The sequence below is a fragment of the Meriones unguiculatus genome, chromosome 21 (genome assembly GCF_030254825.1).
Source record: "Meriones unguiculatus strain TT.TT164.6M chromosome 21, Bangor_MerUng_6.1, whole genome shotgun sequence".
NCBI lineage: Eukaryota > Metazoa > Chordata > Mammalia > Rodentia > Muridae > Meriones > Meriones unguiculatus.
The window spans coordinates 32,142,422-32,161,706 of record NC_083368.1 but is presented as its reverse complement, the minus strand read 5'-3'; the positions used below and the strand labels follow the sequence as shown (position 1 = coordinate 32,161,706).

Below are 19,285 nucleotides of genomic sequence, written 5' to 3'. Positions count from 1 at the left end.
ACATCAACTTTGTTATTAAAATTAGTCAATGCCAGTGGAAAACCACAGAACGAAAAAGAAACAATAAAGACTTACAAGAGTCCTCAAAGTCCCCTGTTCTCGCAACACTTGCAAATTTGAACCACATCTCATTACCCTAAATGTAGTAAGCGGCATATTTGATGTGTACTACAAGCATGGCTGAATATTCCCTCAAATAATCGATGTCCTTTCGTTTTAAATACACTCATTATAGATGGTTGGGAGCCACCATGTTGTCCCTGGGAATTGAACTGAGGACCTTTGGAAGAGTAGACAGTGCTCTTAACCTCTGAGCCACCTCTCCAGCCCTTCATAAAAACTAGATTATAATGAACTCATTATAATCTTGAGACTCCTTTGTTTGCTCTTTTCTATTTAAAACACCCCTGGAAGTAAATAATACGGCAGGAGGCTGTACCACGTACAAAGTTGGCAGGTTATATTTGGAGCCATCTTCCTACCTCCCTGCTGCAGTGTACATAAGGTCTTCCTGGTACACTTGGTCTCAGAATATCCTCCTTAGTTTTTCTGAAAAGATTCTTCCAAACCCATGAGCACACTCTGAAGGCTTACATGCCAGTTTGAGTATGTTCAGGCTCTGTAACTGATATTCCAATGAGATAGGCCTTCAGCAATCACACGAGGAATGGGGACAGCTCTGTCAGGAGCAGACCTCTGAGGGCCCCCAAATCATGTCATCCTCTGCAGGAAGCAGTGCACACTCCCAGGGTCATGGCATATACCTCCTAGAAATACCACCTACTCTGTTCTTTGGTAATGCAAAGCTTATTAACATACATGATCACCTCGAGGCATATGTGTTAGCAAAGTGAGATTAAAATCTAACAAATTACGTTTGTTAGTATCCTTTAATATTTATCTATTCTTTTTTGAAACTTGTCAAACAAGTTATAGAAGGAAAAAAAATCAAGTATTTTTATGACAACTTTGAAAGTCAGTTGGTTAAAAGTATTCATTGTTGAACTTAATGTGTTATATTTATTGCTACAAAGTATTAGAGACACAGAAACAAGGTTTATAACTAACCCCTCCCACCAGTGTCTAAAAATGTAACTGCAGTTGCATTTTATCTGACTGTCTAGAGTCAGATACCTACTGGGTTCTATGACTGGTCAGAAAAACAAGGATTCTTTGGTAGCCAAGACTCTCCTTAAACAGGATTAAGCATGATTAATGCTTAATCATTGCAGATTTCCAAGGAATGAAAAAATTCTCTTAAGGGTGTTTAGGGTCTCTTAGGGACTATATAAGAATATCAAATTACCAGTAAGAACTATTGACAATAGAGCACATACCCATGGCATGCCGGGTACTCTCCTACAAAGCCAGCTAATCCACTTCGCTGCTGTCATCTGGAGGCTGTTTAGCATCTCTGTATCTGGGGTTTCTCATTTTGAGAAGGACGGTTTGAATTTTGGATGGATACCTTTAACAGCCACTTATACCATTAAATTGTATCATTTCAAAATTCTATGCATAACAATGCAACAGGTTCTAAAGAAAATGACTGCGGCATCAACCACATACTGAAGCCTTACTAGGATGCATATTCCACAGCTCCATCTTTGTAGAAAAAAAATGCTAGAAATATTGAGTCTTCAAAATATTCTATAACTTGTATCAGACAATACTTTTCTTATAAGGCTAGTTCTTCTAGTTGGAAACTCCACAGAATGATTTATCATGACTCATTCCGTTTAATTAAGTGTCAAAAAAAATCTAATGTAAACATCAAGTCCTAATTTTAATATAATACACTCAATTCCCTCCAAATAGTTTTACTTCACAAAGCATCATTGCAATTCGCTATGCCTGGTTTAAAGCAACAGTGAATAGGTAATTCAAGGATAATAAATGAAATGGATTAAAAACCACACAGATATTCAGCAACATGTCACTAGCTACTGCTTGATGTTTCGCTCTGCATGTACTTGAAAGCATTTAAAAAATTGCACTATTTGGACAGTGAATTATAGAAGGATCAGTGTCAGTGCATCAGGTCACATGGGTGCATTTTTTGCAGTTTACCTCCTCCATATCTAGCTGTTAGGAAATGTGCATAGTAGAAGAAACAAATCACATTTCTACTCGCTTTGGGTTTTTCCACTTTACTTTCTACTTCCTTGTTGGATTCCAAAACTGTCTTGAGAAAGATATCTAGCATGTTTCAGAATTCCTAGATAATATAAAAGTTAATTTACATTTCTAAGATCCTGGAACATGAGCAGGCTTTTTCCTAAAGTTAATAGCTTTCTGAATTGGAATAATTTTTAAAAATGAGACTTGGAGGTACCTAACAAATTCTTGTGAGAATAACTGCTTTCATTTTATTTGAAATTTGGGCTCGCTGAGTCATTTGTCTTCCATCCCTCCTTCCTTCACATTTCAGCACAACAGTGGGCACTAAGCAAGGCTCACTCTTAGATGGACGTGCCCAGAATGAGCAGGAGAAAAAGGCAAGGTCTAGAGCTAGGAGGCTCCCAGGGAGTCATGTGTGTTTGCAAGATAAGCAGATCTGATAGGATCTATAGGCTTCTCGAAGTTTCCAGGCTATGGCCGATGATGAATGCCCAGGGAGCTGTAGTGGAAGCTTTGGTTTCTTTAAAAAATTCAGGTATGTTATGTAAATATGTTTTTGTTTTAATTCTAAGCGTGGGATTTGGGGCTGCATTTAGTTGGTCCACAGTTGTTAACTATGGGCTCTGAGAGGGGCATGATCTTTGCTAGAGGCAGATAATTTAATGCTGACGACTCTGAGAGGGAGTGAATACCAGAGCACTGAGAGGAAAAGGAGGAAAAGGAACCCATTTGGATACTGAACTATCATGGGCTACATCTGTGCAGGGGTCTTAGGTTATCTTCATGCATGATCCTTGGCTGGAATATCAGTCTCAGGAAAGACCCCTCTGCTCAGATTTTTTTAGTTCTGTTACTCTCCTTGTGGAGTTCCTGTCCTCTCCAGATCTTACTGTTTCCCACTTCTTTCCTAAGATTCCCTGCACTCTGCCCAAAGGTTGCCCATAAGTCTCAGCATCTGCATTGATAGTCTGCAGGGCAGAGCCTTTCAGAGGTCCTCTGTGTCAGGCTCCTGACTTGTTTCCTCTTTTCTCCTTCTGCTGATGTCCAGCCTCTTTGCCTTTCTGGATAGGAATTGAGCATTTTAGCAAGAGTCCTCCCTCTTGATTAGTTTCTTTAGGTGTATAGGAACAGGGACTGTCTCTGACATGAACTGATTGGCCTGCTCTTTAATTACCTCCCCCTGAGGGGGAAGCAGCATTACCAAGCCACAGAAGAAGACAATGCAGCCACTCCTGATGAGACCTAATTGACTAGGATCAGAAGGAAGGAAAAGAAGACCTCCCCTATCAGTGGACTTGGGGAGGGGCATGCATACAGAGGGTGGAGAAAGGGAGGGATTGGGACAGGAGGAGGGAGGGAACCACAGAGGGAATACGAAGTGAATAAAGTGTTAATTAATAAAGAATTTTTTAAAATGTGTTAATATTTATAAAATTAAAAGTTGTGATACAGTTAACATAAAAAAGGAGGAAAAGGGATGCTACTGATTTGCCCTGCTGCTGCGTTTGCTGTTTGCTGGTTACATGGACTAATGGATATACTGACTGTGAAGATTGGAATTGCCCCAAGGAACTAAGTCTAAAGAGGTCTAAGCTCTTTTTCCCTAGTAACTTTCTTTCTCTCCTCCCTAGTGTTGGGGAATTTGAAGGGAGGTAGAAGTATAAGAACCCAACTAAAAGAGAGAAAAGTATGCCTACAGAGGGCCATAGATCTTAATTAGGATTTTTATTGCCTCGACCGAACAACATGACCAAAAGCAAGTTGAGGAGGTAATGGTTTGTTTCAGCTAACAGTTGCCTATCACAATTCATCATGAAGGGAAACCAGAATAAGAACTCGAAGCAAAAACAAGGAGAAATGTTCCTTATTAGCTTGCTGCCTTATTGCTCTGCAAATGCCTGTATCCTCACACAACCCAGGACCACCAGCTTAGGGGACAGCACCACCCACAGAGGGCCGGGCTCTCCCATATCAATCATTAATCAAGGGACTGGACAGACAGGCTTCCCTGTAGGCCAGTTTTATGGAGGCATTTTCTCAATTGAAAGTACCTCTTCCCAAATGATTATAGCTTGTGTCAAGTTGACACAAAGCTGACCAGAACGCAAGAATTCTGTTTAATGAAATTGCTAATTAGACCAAACTTAAGAACTTGGCAGAAATTCTTTTCTCACACAGTGAAAAAGAACAAGATTTATATTTCAGTGATTTTTGTGTCTATAACAACATTTTAGAGACTAAATCAGTATGAAATATCTTAAGTGGAGAAGGCTAAATTTGCTTTTAAAAAGAGAGAGAAGATACAGACTGAAGGACTGACAAATAATGACTAAGTATAAAAATCTTGGAGGAAATTCATCAAAGAAAGCTACACCACAGGAAAAAATAATTTCAAGCAAAGACTTGTGAGTTTTGGTATATGTGATCAATACATCTCTCGTAATAACCTCAAAGAGGTATGTGAAGTAATAGAAGTTTGCACAGTGATAATAAGATAATACCTATGGCAAATAATAGATACTGTGCAACATCCTTCTTTGAATGGAGAGAAGTGAGGTGAATTAGCTGGCTTAATGTCTGAGCCTCAGGATGACAGCCCCCTGTTCCCAAATGGGACTCCCAGTTGGGTGCTTCTGCCTTACAATTGCATACAGCATGCCTCCAGTGATCAAATTCTATCATCCTTTAAATTCGAGCTGTGAAACACTGCCATGGAAGAGCGTACTGTTTAATTGGCTGGCCTCAATCCCTCTGTCAGAACCAAATAGTTAACAAGCACATCAGCAAATGATTCCACTGAATGCTCACCCCACACATTAATCACTAATTCATTTCCTAGCTGCCCCTTGCATATCTAATACAATACAGACTGATAACAAGAATAGAACAAAAGTGTTCAGGAGATACCCGGGGAGGCATCCAGAATGGATGTAGAATTAAAAAACAAAACAAAACAAAACAAAAAAACCCAAACCACTATTTAATGGAAGCATAAAAAATCATATTTTCTAACATATAGAATTAGGAAAAGCTCTATAATATTTCTGGCAATGCATCACAAAGTATCGTTACCAGCTGAATGAGAACTCTAATGAAGAATGTGGAGAGAATCAGGTGTTATTTGGTTTTCTCTCTAAACATTACAAAGTCTCATTTAGGAATCTACACTCAGTGCCATCTGTATATGGCAATCTTAATTTGGCATAACATTATTTTATCTGTGACACATCTGCTTGTTCTATGGACTATGAAACAATGATAGCAAGTTTTTAACCATTATAAACTTCATGTTACCTTAATTAGTATCTTTAATGAAATAAAAAAAGAAAAACCGAAGTTAGTCTTTATACCAATAGGATTCCAAATACTTCAGGAAATAAGGTAGTGAGTTCAAAATTACTTTGGTCTTTTTCAGTTATTTTTAAAAAGATGGCAAATATAACTTTGCAAAAAATCATCTAGAAAAGCAATTATACCACAGAAATGGAAATACATCACATAAAACACAGGAAGACTCAATCTCATCATGATAATAAGACGCTATCAGCTACATCTACGTCTGTCAGCTAGAGACAGCATCAATTAATCTTTCCTTTTTTTCCTCACAAACCTTAATTTCCAGTGTCTCATGCTTATCAATATTTAAATATATGAAACCTGAATAAAGGGGATCATTTAAACTCTTTCAGTTGTTTAAAACACTCAGTAGCCAATCTGCAACCCATTAATAGGTATAAGATCACAAACTGATTCAAGTTTTGATTATAATTCAATTGTGACCAAACTCTGATATGATCTGAAGTAGATAATATTTAAAATGTGGAAAAATAATTAGTCTCCAAGAAAGCTAAGCAGTTTCCTACATCTCAATTTTCAGGAGGTAGAAATAGGTTGCTATTTCTTCAGTCATCATAAATATTTATAATAAACTTATCCTTAGGCCTTTACATCAGGTTTTAAATAGTCCTCTGAGTAACTAATTGCTGAAATTACTCATTTGTCAAAAATTTACATAATGCTTAGAAATTACTTATTAGTTCAGTTAATATTTATTTCAGAATGCCATATTGGTAATAGACACATTCTGTAGGCAATTAAAGTAGCAAAACTGTTTGGGAAATTTAGTTAACACTGACTTATTTTCTTGAGTTTAGTCAAGCATGTCTAAGGAATCCTACGCAAAAATCAATAAAACTTTCACATATGTATTGCTCAAAACTAGTACCAAGTTAGAGCAAAATGTTCATGAGGCTCCTGTGGAGTCGGAGGCCCCTCGGGTGCTCGTTCATTGTCTCTATTCCCCCATGACACATTATCTTTGTGGTATTTGAAATTCTGCCCAAATAAAACTTAAAAATCCTCTCAACACATAAGTGTGTATTCATAAACGTGTCGCTTTGCTTACTACAGTCTGTGGTGTGTGTGTTTTCAGGGCTGGCATGTGTGACCCTGGGTGTTAGGGGAGAAGATGTGAGAGTTTGCTGTCTACTTGCTGACTCCATGTGGGTCCTGGGCACAGAACCCAGGTCCATGTGCTCGGTGGCAAGGGCTTGTTCTCACAGAGCCATCTCCTTGCCCCGACATTGACAGTTTACTTTATAATAAACAAATATATATGAAATAAAATAAAGCAAATATGTACATTTGTTAAATTCAAGATAAATGTTTAAAACATTTCTATACATTGCCAAGTGGCATACTGGGGAAACTAACAGTCAATCCTGACAAATTTGCAAGGAAACGAATTCAATCATTTTACTTTTCTTTTTAAAACCATAATAGGTATTGAGTATTAGTTTCTGATCATTTGATGGTATCTGACACTTTAAATCAAATACTGAGCAGCCGATGATTTTTAAAAAAAGACATGCCTTTTAACATACATTTTAATGTTCTTATTGTGTGTGATTTGTGTGTGATGTGGACATGTGTGTTACAGCATGAGTGTGGAGGACCACCATTGGAGCACATGCTGCCCATCCACTATGGGATCCCGTGATCCTAAGCAATCATCAAGCACATGTGGGACAGGGGCTCTGACCTGCTGGCCATCTTGCCGGCCCAGGACATACTCTTAGAAGATCCTAACATTCCACCTGATTTTCAAATCTCTTTATGCTCACGCAGAACTGTTTCAGTGTCCCAGTTTTAGCTCGACTGGTTCCCTTCTAATTAATATGTAGCACAGTATTATGAACAGTTGTTAATTTAGTAAATATTATTATTATGTCCTTCATTTTGTATTCATAAATTTAAGAGACAATAAATATCAACACCTAAAAAATATGTTAATACACCAAATAGAAATAGCCATGGGGCATCTGTCTCTATGTTATGGTCAGACATCTTTGAGAATAATTTCACCTGCAGTGTAATCCTAAGTGTGGCCCTGGAAAAGTGACTTGTACCATTCCACCACTACCTATCATTTCCTTTTCACTAGTGCGATTCTTTCTTCCTAGCCTCCTTCCTTCCTTTATTTATTTATATATGTATGTATTTATTTCTTTCTTTCCTTCTTTATCTTTTCTGTTTAAAACATTTTATTTTAGTATGGTGTTGAAAATATTAATCATATAAATTTAGAAAACTGACGTACAGCAGAAACCTCACGTGTAAATGGTTAAGTCCTTGTAATGGTGGTAAAACACAGTTATCAATATGTGACAGTATCAATAAACAAATTCTAGTCAGGTTTTCTTTTTTCTTATCTCCCTTTGTTTCTCATGGAAACATCCTTTAAACCAAAATTAAAAACTCAAGAGGGAGAGAGTAAATATCTGAAAAAAAGAACAAATTGTTTATTTTTTTGCTAAAACTTGAATAAAGGCACTTACGCATCACAAATGACCTTTTAATTTAGTTATCTGAAATTGTCATTTACATCATTGTATAAAATATATAATGCAACTAAAAGCTGTCGCAAAGTACAAAAAAAAATCCAAATGCTTCTGTATTAAAACTATTTAATTTAATTTTAAAACACCGTAATTTCTGCCAATTAAAATGCAGTTTGTTCTTTTCAGTATTATGCCCTTTACCCAGAAGATTTTAAAAATGTTTAAATGATCACAGAGAGGTTAGTCTTAGGCTCAAAAGGGACTATGAAGAATGTGACCCCTTGGCTTTAGAATCCCTTTTCCTACCTTCACATTATCTGGATGGAGTCCTCCAGGGTGCTTGTCCATGTACTGGCATAAGTCAGTGTGCTGGGGAAAAAAGGTGAAAATGTATTAATATTCCTCTGGCTATAGCATGATGAATCAACATTTTTCAACTTCAAAGTCACCATTGCCTTCCGGACAAAACAAATACAGGACATATGGGTGAATTTTTCAGTGTATGACCTTGCATGCTCCACCACTCACCATTTTTAACCATAACCGAACGATCTTTTACCTTTAGGTTTTATGTTCAACGATGTCTGTATTAAAACGAATACACGTTTACAGTCAACTTCTTCTTTGAATATATACTCTGATACTTAACAAAAATCCAAACACAAGTTTTCCATGAATGAATTTGAACTCTTATTTACTTTACATGAGCTGAAGACATTCAAAACCCTATTATGCTAATGAAATTAATAACTGAAAATTTTTGCATGTCTACACACATATTCTTTTAGTTTTCAAAAAGTGGTTATATTAAATAAGTATAAATTATAAATGAACAAAAATACTTTCAGAGTAACAACTTGAATAAAGTCAGACAGGTATATATTAAAACACTCAGATAATATGCAGTTATTTCTCAAGTATGACAAATTAACATGCCAATAATAGTATTTAACCTTAGTTCCCTTCCTTTATGTGATGAGTGACAGAAAACTTTCCATTTTGTTTTTTAGAGACAGGGTTTCTCTGTATTAACAGCCTTGGCAGGCCTTGAACTCATAGAGATTGCCTGCCTCTGCCTCCCAAATGCTGGGATTAAAGGCATGCACCACAAAGCCCAGATGAAAACTTCCTTGCAATGGTAGTTTAGGCAAAAGTTTTGTTCTTTTACTGTAAGGCATCATATGGTTTACAAGACAAACACAAGACGAAATGAATGATCAGGTGTTGGGTGCCCACTGTACTTGAGTGACTGAGGATGAGCAAGTTATATAAAGTGTTCAGACACCTTGATGTAGCCATCATGCCCACAACTCAAACTTTGTCACTGGGATTTGATTGTACACCAGATGTCAGCTGCTGCTGACACATGGCCAAGCTCAGCCTTGTCCCTCCATGCTGAGCTTATGAGATAGGTTAGTCACTGAGGGGAGTTGGTGCAGGCAAAGTAGCTACAGAATGGGAGTGCCGGGTAACTCAGCGGAGTGCAGAGTATCAGCGCCCTGTAAGGATCACTAGAGCAGAGAGGGTAGAAGGTCCCCTAAACAACTCAAAAAAAAAAAAAAAAACCAGTTCTGAGAAACAGCTTAGCCATTCTGAGGACAGATTAAACAAAATGGGACAGAAGATCTACTTGCTATGTGCTCTGGCAGCACTGTCTTTTATCTGGAACCACATGAGCTATTAAGAATCAGGGGCAAACTTCATGCAGTTGGAACTGTTGAATGTGTAAACTGTGATCTTTGAGGTCCAGACGGCTGACACACAGCAACAAGGACATAGACATATAAAAGGTTACACACGTAAGATAAGCTCACTAAAACAAACTTAAAACAGAATTACAGTGGGTCCATGGGGCTTTTTCCTGAATAAATACTTGACAGTTTTATTCCTAGCATTTAAGAAACTGAGAGAAATTCATCTTGGTCTAAAACTGAAGAGTTTGTGTTATATACTTTCTCATTCTTTCAAATGTAGCTAAGCCAACATCAACTTCAGAAAGAGCAAATAAAGTACTTAAGAACAATTGTTTCTCGAGGAACAAATAAAATGGTATCTGAAAAACTTCCACAGGATTTGGCTTATATTGTGTGTGATGTAAGATCCATGAACACAAGAATGATAAGTCCATGCCTGGGATATATTTTCAGTGTTCCTCCTCACTGAAAGGCTCATATGTTAAAAGTGTGTTCCAACACCACAGTGATAAACTGTTGATATATCTAACGCGTTAAGGAAGGTCATCAGGTCATTGCAGGCATGAAACTGATGGGTAAAAGTGGTTCTTGTAGGGCCCTCAGTAAGTTTTCAGGAGAACTGTTTGTTTGTTTGTTTGAGACAGGATCTCATTGTGTAGCCTACCCTAGACTTGAGTTAGAGATCCTCTTAAGTGCTAAAACTACAAACACATACCATCACATCTGGGTGATAGCAAGCTGTATCAGGAGACACTGACTTGCTTATGGATCCCAGTCTTGCTATATGATCTTTCTCTTAAATGCACATCCACCCTGCACATCATGGTGTAATCAGCCAGGGTCCTAGCCAGGGAAGCACCATATTTGCAGGCCCCAAAAGTATGAGACAATAAACCTATTTTCTCAGTATCTGGCCACAGGTGTTTCATCATAGTAAGAGAATATAAGCCAAAGCAAAAAATTTTATGTCATGCTACAGTTACTGAAACCATAAACCTAGACTTATAAAGCAAATAAAAATTCATGATATCCTCAAATACAAACTGGAAACAATAAGCAACAGAACTCAAGAAGGATGAGAATTTAAAAATACCTATTTCACAATGTATACATATTTATATTTTGTGATTTATACGTGGGATACATAATATGTAGCACAACAGAAGCCAAGAAACATCAATTGCAGTTATGCAACCAACAGTGGGGCGCATTGCTGTAAAGCATGATTAAATAACCAGAAAGGAAGATGAAAATCTACCAAAAAGCTCTAACTTCTCATTGTAAAGTCAACAAATAGAACAGGCAGAAAAAAAGTGAGAAAGATGTGACTTACAGAATGAAGGAGCAGCTTTGTTTCTGTGATCAACAGACTCACTTTTATGTTGAAAAGTACATACTATGTAAATAGAACAACAAAAAAGGTTTACTCACAGGAATAGCAGGTGTTTTCAATGATTGTATTTCAGTGGCACGGTAGCACAAACTGACAAGAATTAACCATGAGAACAATTGAAAAGCTTTCGGAAAGCAACAACCAGCATTCTCTCTTATGCCAGCGGGTGACATTCACATTAAACCATTTGATTTAGTCAAGCATGGATGGTGAGTTGTTCTCATTTTCGATCTTGGAGTATCAATATCCAATCATCTGGAAAGTCATTGAAATACTGCTGCCATTCCTGTGAGTGAACTTTTTTGTTGTTGTTTTATTTACCATTTGCTTGACCCAGTGACTGATCAGCAAACAACCAAATCCTCTCTTAAGAACCCAGATGCAAAGAGGAGTCCTAACTTTTATGTGTAAGCCACCTATTGGAATCTTCAGGCAAGCTTATTTTTTAAGAATTAAAATTCACGTAACTCATTTAAAAAGACCAACCCACGCTGGTCATGGTGGCACATATGTTTAGTCCCAGCACTCAGGAGGCAGAAGCAGGTAGATCTTTTGAGTTCAAGGCTCACCTGTTCTACATAGCAAGTTCCAGGCCAGCCAGGAACACACAGAGAGATCCTGTCTCAAAACAAAACAACAAAAAAAGACCATTCTAAACAGTCTGAAAGCCATAAAGCAATCAATCAGTGTAATTGGGTGCATTTTTTTCTTTTTTTACTAATACATAAAACAGTTCTCGCAGCCAGTGTAATGGCAGCAAGGAGAAAACAAAGCAAAAAGCTGAGAAACGGAAATGCAAAAGGGAACCTGGAAAAAGAAACAAATATTTCCATAAGAAATCCTAGAAAAAAATATGTTAAAAATGTCAAAACTGTCTTTAAGTGGACAATGTACAGGATTCTAAACTAGAGCAATGAAAAGTGATTAGAGCATCAGTTATCTAGAAAGTGGGACATTTACATGGATCGCTACAATACAGCAGTAACTATAAATAAATGAATTAGATAATCAATGAAGAAGAGTGAGAAACTGTCAGAAAAACACCCTGCTCCAAGTAGAGAAAATGGCTGCATTTACTGGTAGAATCAAGTGAGCAGAAAAAGTGGAGAACAACAGAGTTTGATCAATTAAACAAAAACCCACTTCTCTAAAAAACACACAGGACATCAACCTTGGAAATTTGACTTTTTTTAATTGAATGAAAAATGCCTATTTTATTTTATTTTTTATTACATTTTATTCACTTTGTATCCCCCCCATAATCCCCTCCCTACTCCAATCCCACCTTCCCTCCCCCTTATTCACCCATGCCCCTCCCCAAGTCCACTGATAGGGGAGGTCCTCCTCTCCTTGCCTCTGATCCTAGTCTATCAGGTCTCATCAGGAGTGGCTGCATTGTCATCTTCTGTGGCCTGGTAAGGCTGCTTCCCCCTCAGGGGGAGGTGATCAAAGAGCAGGCCAATCAGTTCATGTCAGAGGCAGTCCCTCTTCCCATTACTATGGAACCCACTTGGACACTAAACTTCTTTAAAGAAGAGGATTTGGCAAAACACAATCAGCACTGAGAATGAGGAAAAGGAGTGTTATTTGTGATCACACACTCTGGTATTCCTACTGCTTCCACTTATACACTGAGGCAGAAGGACAGTTTGAGGCAAGCTTGAACTCAATAGCATGACCTTCTTTAAAAATAACTGAAAAAAAAATTGTAAGTGAAAGAGGCAGTGATTCTAAAATATACTACAGCTGTCGCACAACAGACCAAATACTGCAAGCATCATGAACTCAAAATATTTGGTGTCTAGATAAAAATTAGTTTTTCTAAAAGGAGTTAATTACTACGTTTTATTCTATAAGAAATGGGAACTAAAGAGCTATTACCCCACCACACACACACAAAAGAAGTAAATTCAGACTTCGGTAGCAAATCCTCCAAATTTTAAATTAAGATACACAAAATACTTCAGGACACAGGAAAGGTTGAGATGCTTTCCAGTCTCTAAAGGGCAGGGTCAAATCTGACACAGGCAAAGGAGGGGGAAGGGTAGGAAACTTCTTTAGTTGTAGATGTATACACTCTAAAAGATTATCATACTAGGTAGCAGGATTTGATCCTGAACAGATAGACTAACAAAGAGCAAATAAGAAAAATGCTAGACAGGAAGGACAGGTTGGCTCCTGCCTTGTTCCTTGTTTTCACCTTCTTCTGATGTCTATCCCATTTGCCTTTATGAATGAAGGAAGAGTGATCATCTTACTCAGGGTCATTCTTCTTGCTTAGCTTCTTTAGGTGTACAGATTTTAGCATGTTTATCCTATATTATTATATGTCTAATATCCACTTATAACTGAGTATATATCATATGTCTCTTTCTGCTTCTGGGATAGCTCATCAGGATGATCTTTTCTAGTTTCCACTATTTGCCTGCAAATTTCATGATTTCCTTGTATTATTCATTAATTCTTTGAGAATTTCATTTATACATATAAGGCATTTTGATCAAGCCTTTAAATGTTTAATTTTATATTTACTTCCACACAGGGCATAGAAACATGGTTTGTGGGCATGTGTGCATGTCAGTCATCCACATACTAACAGGGCTATCCAGTTGCGTCTTCTCTTGTACAGGTCACATAACCGCTCACAGTTACATCACCTTCCTCTGTGTAACGACAATAATCAGAACACTTACCTCAGACTTCTGTTTGTGAAAAAATTAATGAGCGAACAGCAGCCAGTGAACAATGGATACTGTAGAGGATGATAATGACCGTGATTATGATCATGATCATGATCATGATTTTCCATGTTGTGTTTACAATAGGAAGGACTGAAATAAAAAAAATGAAAATAAAAATCTAGGGGGAAAAAAGCCACTCCTGCATCGTAGCATTTCATGGCTGTATGTGTGGCTGACTCCTGTCCTTCTTCACATGCTAGTCCTCATTACACTGTTCTCTATGCCCAACTACTCAGTGATCCACTATACATCATGGACCTTAGATTGTTCTGTCTGATTAGAAATAAGAATCTGAAGAATCTCGGTGCAGGAGGGCAGGCAGGAGTACAAGGCCAGACTGTGTTGTCTAGAATTGGTGTTTCACAAACAATTCTACACACACCAAAAGCTGTTTATTTCCCTTTCTATTTTTTAAAGATTTATTTCCATTATTGTTATTTTAAAAAAAAAAGGACAAGACAGAAACAAAAACCTCCCTTTTTCTTTTTTCTGTTTTTCTTTTTATTAGAAAACCTCTGCCTCGGGCTGAATCAGATGCAGCGAAATCACAGATTTTATTAAATCCTTCTTTAACTTTTTTCCTCAGTTCTGGATTGTGTGACCTCCATGTTTGGGCCTGGCGTGGAAAGGAGAGGCCGAGCCATGATATCACTAGGCACTTCTTGGTACTTCCATTTTTCAGTGTGAATTTGGGTTCGGTTTTGAGCAGAAGTCCTGCGGCAAGTGACAAGCAGATCATTTTTCTGTGCTGGTGAGACTGATCCCCTGAGATCCATCTGGCTTGCTCTCTCACAGTGACTTCTAACACCTAAGGGAGCACTCGGAGAGAAGCTCCTGGATGACTACGTCAAGCAGCTCACCCACCTCTGAAGTCGCCAGGGACATCTGCACTAGCCTCTCTTCTCTCCTCCCCTCAACTGACCCACCTCAGCCCCATCATATTCACCCTGTCGCTGCTGTTTGTCTTCAGGATAATTTAGAAGCCCTAGACAGCCTTGCATCTGATAGGTTTGTGTTTGATGCCTGGGAACTTCATTCTTCCATAGAGTAGGTGGTTTCAAGCGTTTCTAGATTAATAGAGCATGCAGAAACAGAGGAAGAACAGGCTTTGGCTGTAAAGATTCAGTCCCTGTCTAGCAATCCCTTCCTTCTTTATTGCTGATTGCTTATGGAACATTTCCAGGGGAAGAAAATGTTTCCTTCCCCACTTCTGGGGGGGGGGGGGAATACCTGAAACCAGAACCCACTGAAGACTGAATGTTCTGAATGAAACAATTTGTTGGGTACTGAACCTGTTGGTAATCCTGATGGAATTTCTTATGGCTGGAACAAATTAGAAGGCAGGAGAGAATTTTTGCTTTGCAAAATGCAAGGCATGGAGAAACCACAGAAAACGAAAGGATTTCACCCTCATAAACACTTCAGCAAAGTAGAGGCTTGGCTAGTTTAAGTCATATGCCGGCTTGAGAGCCACAGTGACCACTATCAGTCATGAGGCTTAGCTGGGAGGACATGAAGAAATAACCATAGCAAGGCAACATTAAAATATGTCTAGGTAAAGGCAGCTCTTAAAAGAGAGAACACGAAAAAAGAAATAGGGAGGAGAGAGGAAAGGGGTGGGGAGTGAAAGAACCACAAGGGAGCAAAAGAAGAAAAGATAGGTGAGGGTTGGACTCCAACACTCAACTCTCTGTTTTGTCCACATTCCATCCCTTAGACCTTTGGAATCTGGTATAGGTCAGGGCACAGAAATAGTGCAATTCCATAGAACACAGAAAGTTATTGCAAGTCTGACAATCACTTAAACATGAAGGTTTGCCCATTTTCCATTGGCAGAAATGAATACATTCAATTGTTAGGTGTTGCCCAGCATGTATTTATGGATTTTTATTCTGTCCAACCTTTATGAATTCAGGTTTCAGCGGGTGGCTCCAAGTTAACTTCATATTCAAAAGTCATCAAGTTCCTCAATTCTGCTTTTTTAAATGACCCGGGCAGATAGAATGGACTTTCCTCATCAGACACATAAATCCGCTTTTCAAACATATGCACCAGTTTCTGTTCACGGGCAATGTTAAATATGATGTCCACAGTATTTGTCAGCTAATTCTGATGTTCAGAAGCACTGCCAAAGCATGAAACAGAAAATAGCATAGTCCTATTTTTAAACATCTATGCTAAAAATAAAAATGTCCCACAGAGGATAACCAGCAGAACCCATCTTTTTGAAATTACGTTAAGCAAAGCCTCCATAGCTTTTGTATCGTTCATTTAATTTTTTATTTGACACATAGAGAAAAGTTAGCATATTCACACTTAGTAAAATTTTTATAATGTTGAGAAGAAAAACAATCTGTCTCAAGCATAAGAATGAGGAGACATTACGGAAGCAAAAAACAAATTCAGAATTTGTGTTCTTAATATGTGAATTGCTCATAGTGTCAGGGGTTGGCACTCTCCTATAGGGTAGGTCTTGGTTGGGCCAGGCATTGGTTGGGAACCTGACAGAGTTGTCCTCTGAGAGACTCTACCTAGCAGCACCTCAAAAAAGATGCTGAGACTCACAGCCAAACATCGGGCTATGCCTAGGGAATTCTGTGGAATTGAGAGAGGAAAGAGAAAAGGAGGTGACAGGATCTCCGCAAGAAACACAACAGAACCAACTAACCAGTTCCCAGAGGGGCCCTGGGCCATCATGACCAAGGACCATGCATGAACTGGGCCTAGATCCCCTACAAAGATGTAGCAGATGGACAGCTTAGGCATCAAGTGGGTCCTCTAATAAGGAAAGTGGAGACTGCATTGGACACAGACTCACTTGTGAGTTTTTTATCACTCCTCCCTGGCAGGACTGCCTTATCAGGCCACAGAGGAAGAGGACAAGCTCAGACCTGATGCGACTTGATGAGCAGGAAGAGAATAAGAAGGAAGAGGGAGAAAGAAAAAGAGGGAAAGAGGGAGGGGAGGGGAGGTCTGAGAGGAGAGGGGAAATAGAGCAACAACCAGGATGTAAAGTAAATAAAAAAAAATAAGCTGAAAAATTAAAAAAATTATGTGATTTGGTTTTATGTTTAAATACAAGAGCTCAGTTAAAGTTGTATTATGAAATTAATAAATATAATTTATGAACAAAAGTTCATTGAAGCATATAGTAAAAAATAGTATATATTAGGAACTAGATGCTAAGAAAGATAAATAAATTGGAGGCATCAAAATACAAAGCCATCTTGCCCTCATTGACCTTGGAGTAATAAAAATCCTCTTATATACACAGCCAAGTTTAATTCTAGGTACCCTATCTTCATCCCAGTAACAGAACCATTACAGAGAAACTTTAAGTGGTAACCTTGATTATGAACAAGCAAGACCCTGCAAATAAAAGAACTGTAGTTTTCTAAAGGAAAAGAGCCACTATTCCTCTTCCACTCTTTAGTGGTACCTCATGTGACCACAAATTAAGGCAATAAGAACTGTGTGACAACGGTGGAAACTGTCGCTATTGACTGAAGTTACCTTTGTTAACACTGTGCCATGTCTAGGATATAGTACATGTAACTTTTTTTAATTTTTATTTTTTAATATTAATCACAGGTTATTTACTTTGTATCCCAGCCATAGCCCCCTCCTTCATTCTCTCCCAATCCCACCTTCCCTCCCTCATCTCCTCCCTGCCGCTTTCCAAGTCCACTGATAGGGGAGGACCTCCTCCCCTTCCACCTGACCCTAGCCTATCAGGTATCTTCAGGACTGGCTGCAATGTCTTCCTCTGTGGCCTAGCAAGGCTGTTCCTCCCTCGGGGGCAGGGGGAAGTAAAGGAGTCAGTCCTTGAGTTCATGTCAGAAATAGTTCCTGTTCCCCTTACTGTAGTATGGATACTGAGTTACCATGGGCTACATCCAAGCAGGGGTTCTAGGTTATATCCATACATGGTCCTTGGTTGGAGAAACAGTCTCATAGAGGATCCCCATGCCCTGATATATTTTGTCCTTGTGGAGCTCCTGCCCTCTCCTGGTCATATTAATTTCCCCCTTTTATCATATGATTCCCTGTACTCTTCCGAAGGTTTGATTATGAGTCTCAGCATCTGCTTTGATAAGCTGCTAGGTAGAGTCTTTCAGAGGCCCTCTATGGTAGGCTCCTGTCCTGTTTCTTGTTTTCTCCCACTTCCCGTATCCATCCCAGTTTTCTTTCTAAGTGAGGACTGATCATCTTACCCCAGGTCCTCTTTCTTGTTTATCTTCTTTAGGTGCACATATAACATGTAACTTTTTTTACGGTGATAATTAATTATTTTTGTCAGCTGATTAGAATAGAAATTCCCTGGGAGACTCATACCCAGAGATGGTTATGAGGGTGTGTCCAGAGAGGATTAACCAAGGAACAGAGACCCATCATGAAAGTGTGTGACAATCCCCTGAGGTGATGTTCTAACTAGATGAAAACGGTATAAAGAGAAAGCCAGATGAACACCACCGTTCATCTCTCTATGTTTTCTGACAAGAGAAGCCAAAGGACGAGCCACCCCAAGTCCTGCTATGTCTTCCTGTCATAACAGAGTTGCATCTCTTCAACTGTATTCCAAAATAAATCCTTCTTTCCCTTAAATCACTTGCTAACATATATTTGGTCATAGCAATAATAAAAAAAAAAAACAACATGACAAATCACATTTTTTTGAATGCCAGCTGAAGGTCAGTATCAAATTAAAACAGCACTTGTGCAGTGGCTCTGAGCTCTGGAAGAATATCATTGCCCTTCTTAGTCTATTTAACCTTAGTTTATTACCACACATGATTCCTCAGGGAACTGTCACTGCTCCAGAAAGTGAAAAACACTTATGGAAGCTGAACAGTGCCTTCTACAGCAACCACAAGCATTTTCCTCAAGGTATAATCTCGATTTTAAACAGCTCAGGTTGCTGTGAGAATTAAAACATCAAATTACCGAGAAGTTAGGTTCAAACTGCTCTTGAATGCTCTTACCACAGGTTGGAATTGATTTTGAAATTGCATTTTGCCCTGTGAAGCTTAACAGTGCTCACCTATTTCAGTCTTAAATCACAATTAATCAAATCATAATGTCGAAGGTTCCAAAACACGAGAATCATTCATTAATGAAGAGAAATGAAAAGAAAGCTTAATCTAAGGCATTGAAGACAAAAATCACAGGACTTTCAGACATCTAATGAAGGGAGCTTACATCCACTATAAGTAAGAATGGACCCCCTTTTAAAACTATGGTGTGAGGTCAACTTTAAGCGAGCAATCATGTTATTCAGGCCGTACACTAATGAATTGTAATTCCCCACCACCTTTAACAAAGACAATCATTTTGTAAACAGGCACAGAGGTGCCACCTCCTTCCTCTGAGGTTCCAATTATAACTGAATTATTGAGCTTCTCATAATGTAACAAACACAGCACGATCAGAGACAGCATAGCCTTCCAATCTATTCTACCCTGACATAAGCAAAGATATTATTCTCAAATATTTCAC

At 38.5% G+C, this 19,285-nt stretch overlaps 1 protein-coding gene across 9 annotated transcripts in view; it reads right to left on the bottom strand.

The window, feature by feature from the left end:
• Cdk14 (cyclin dependent kinase 14) overlaps positions 1 to 19,285 on the bottom strand; it is a 537,826-nt gene that overhangs the window by 245,589 nt on the left and 272,952 nt on the right. For all 9 annotated transcript variants that reach the window (XM_060374042.1, XM_060374035.1, XM_060374040.1 and 6 more), the window contains one exon: positions 8,268 to 8,330. In XM_060374042.1, the coding sequence (XP_060230025.1) occupies positions 8,268 to 8,330 (63 nt within the window). The remainder of the gene's footprint in view (positions 1 to 8,267; positions 8,331 to 19,285) is intronic.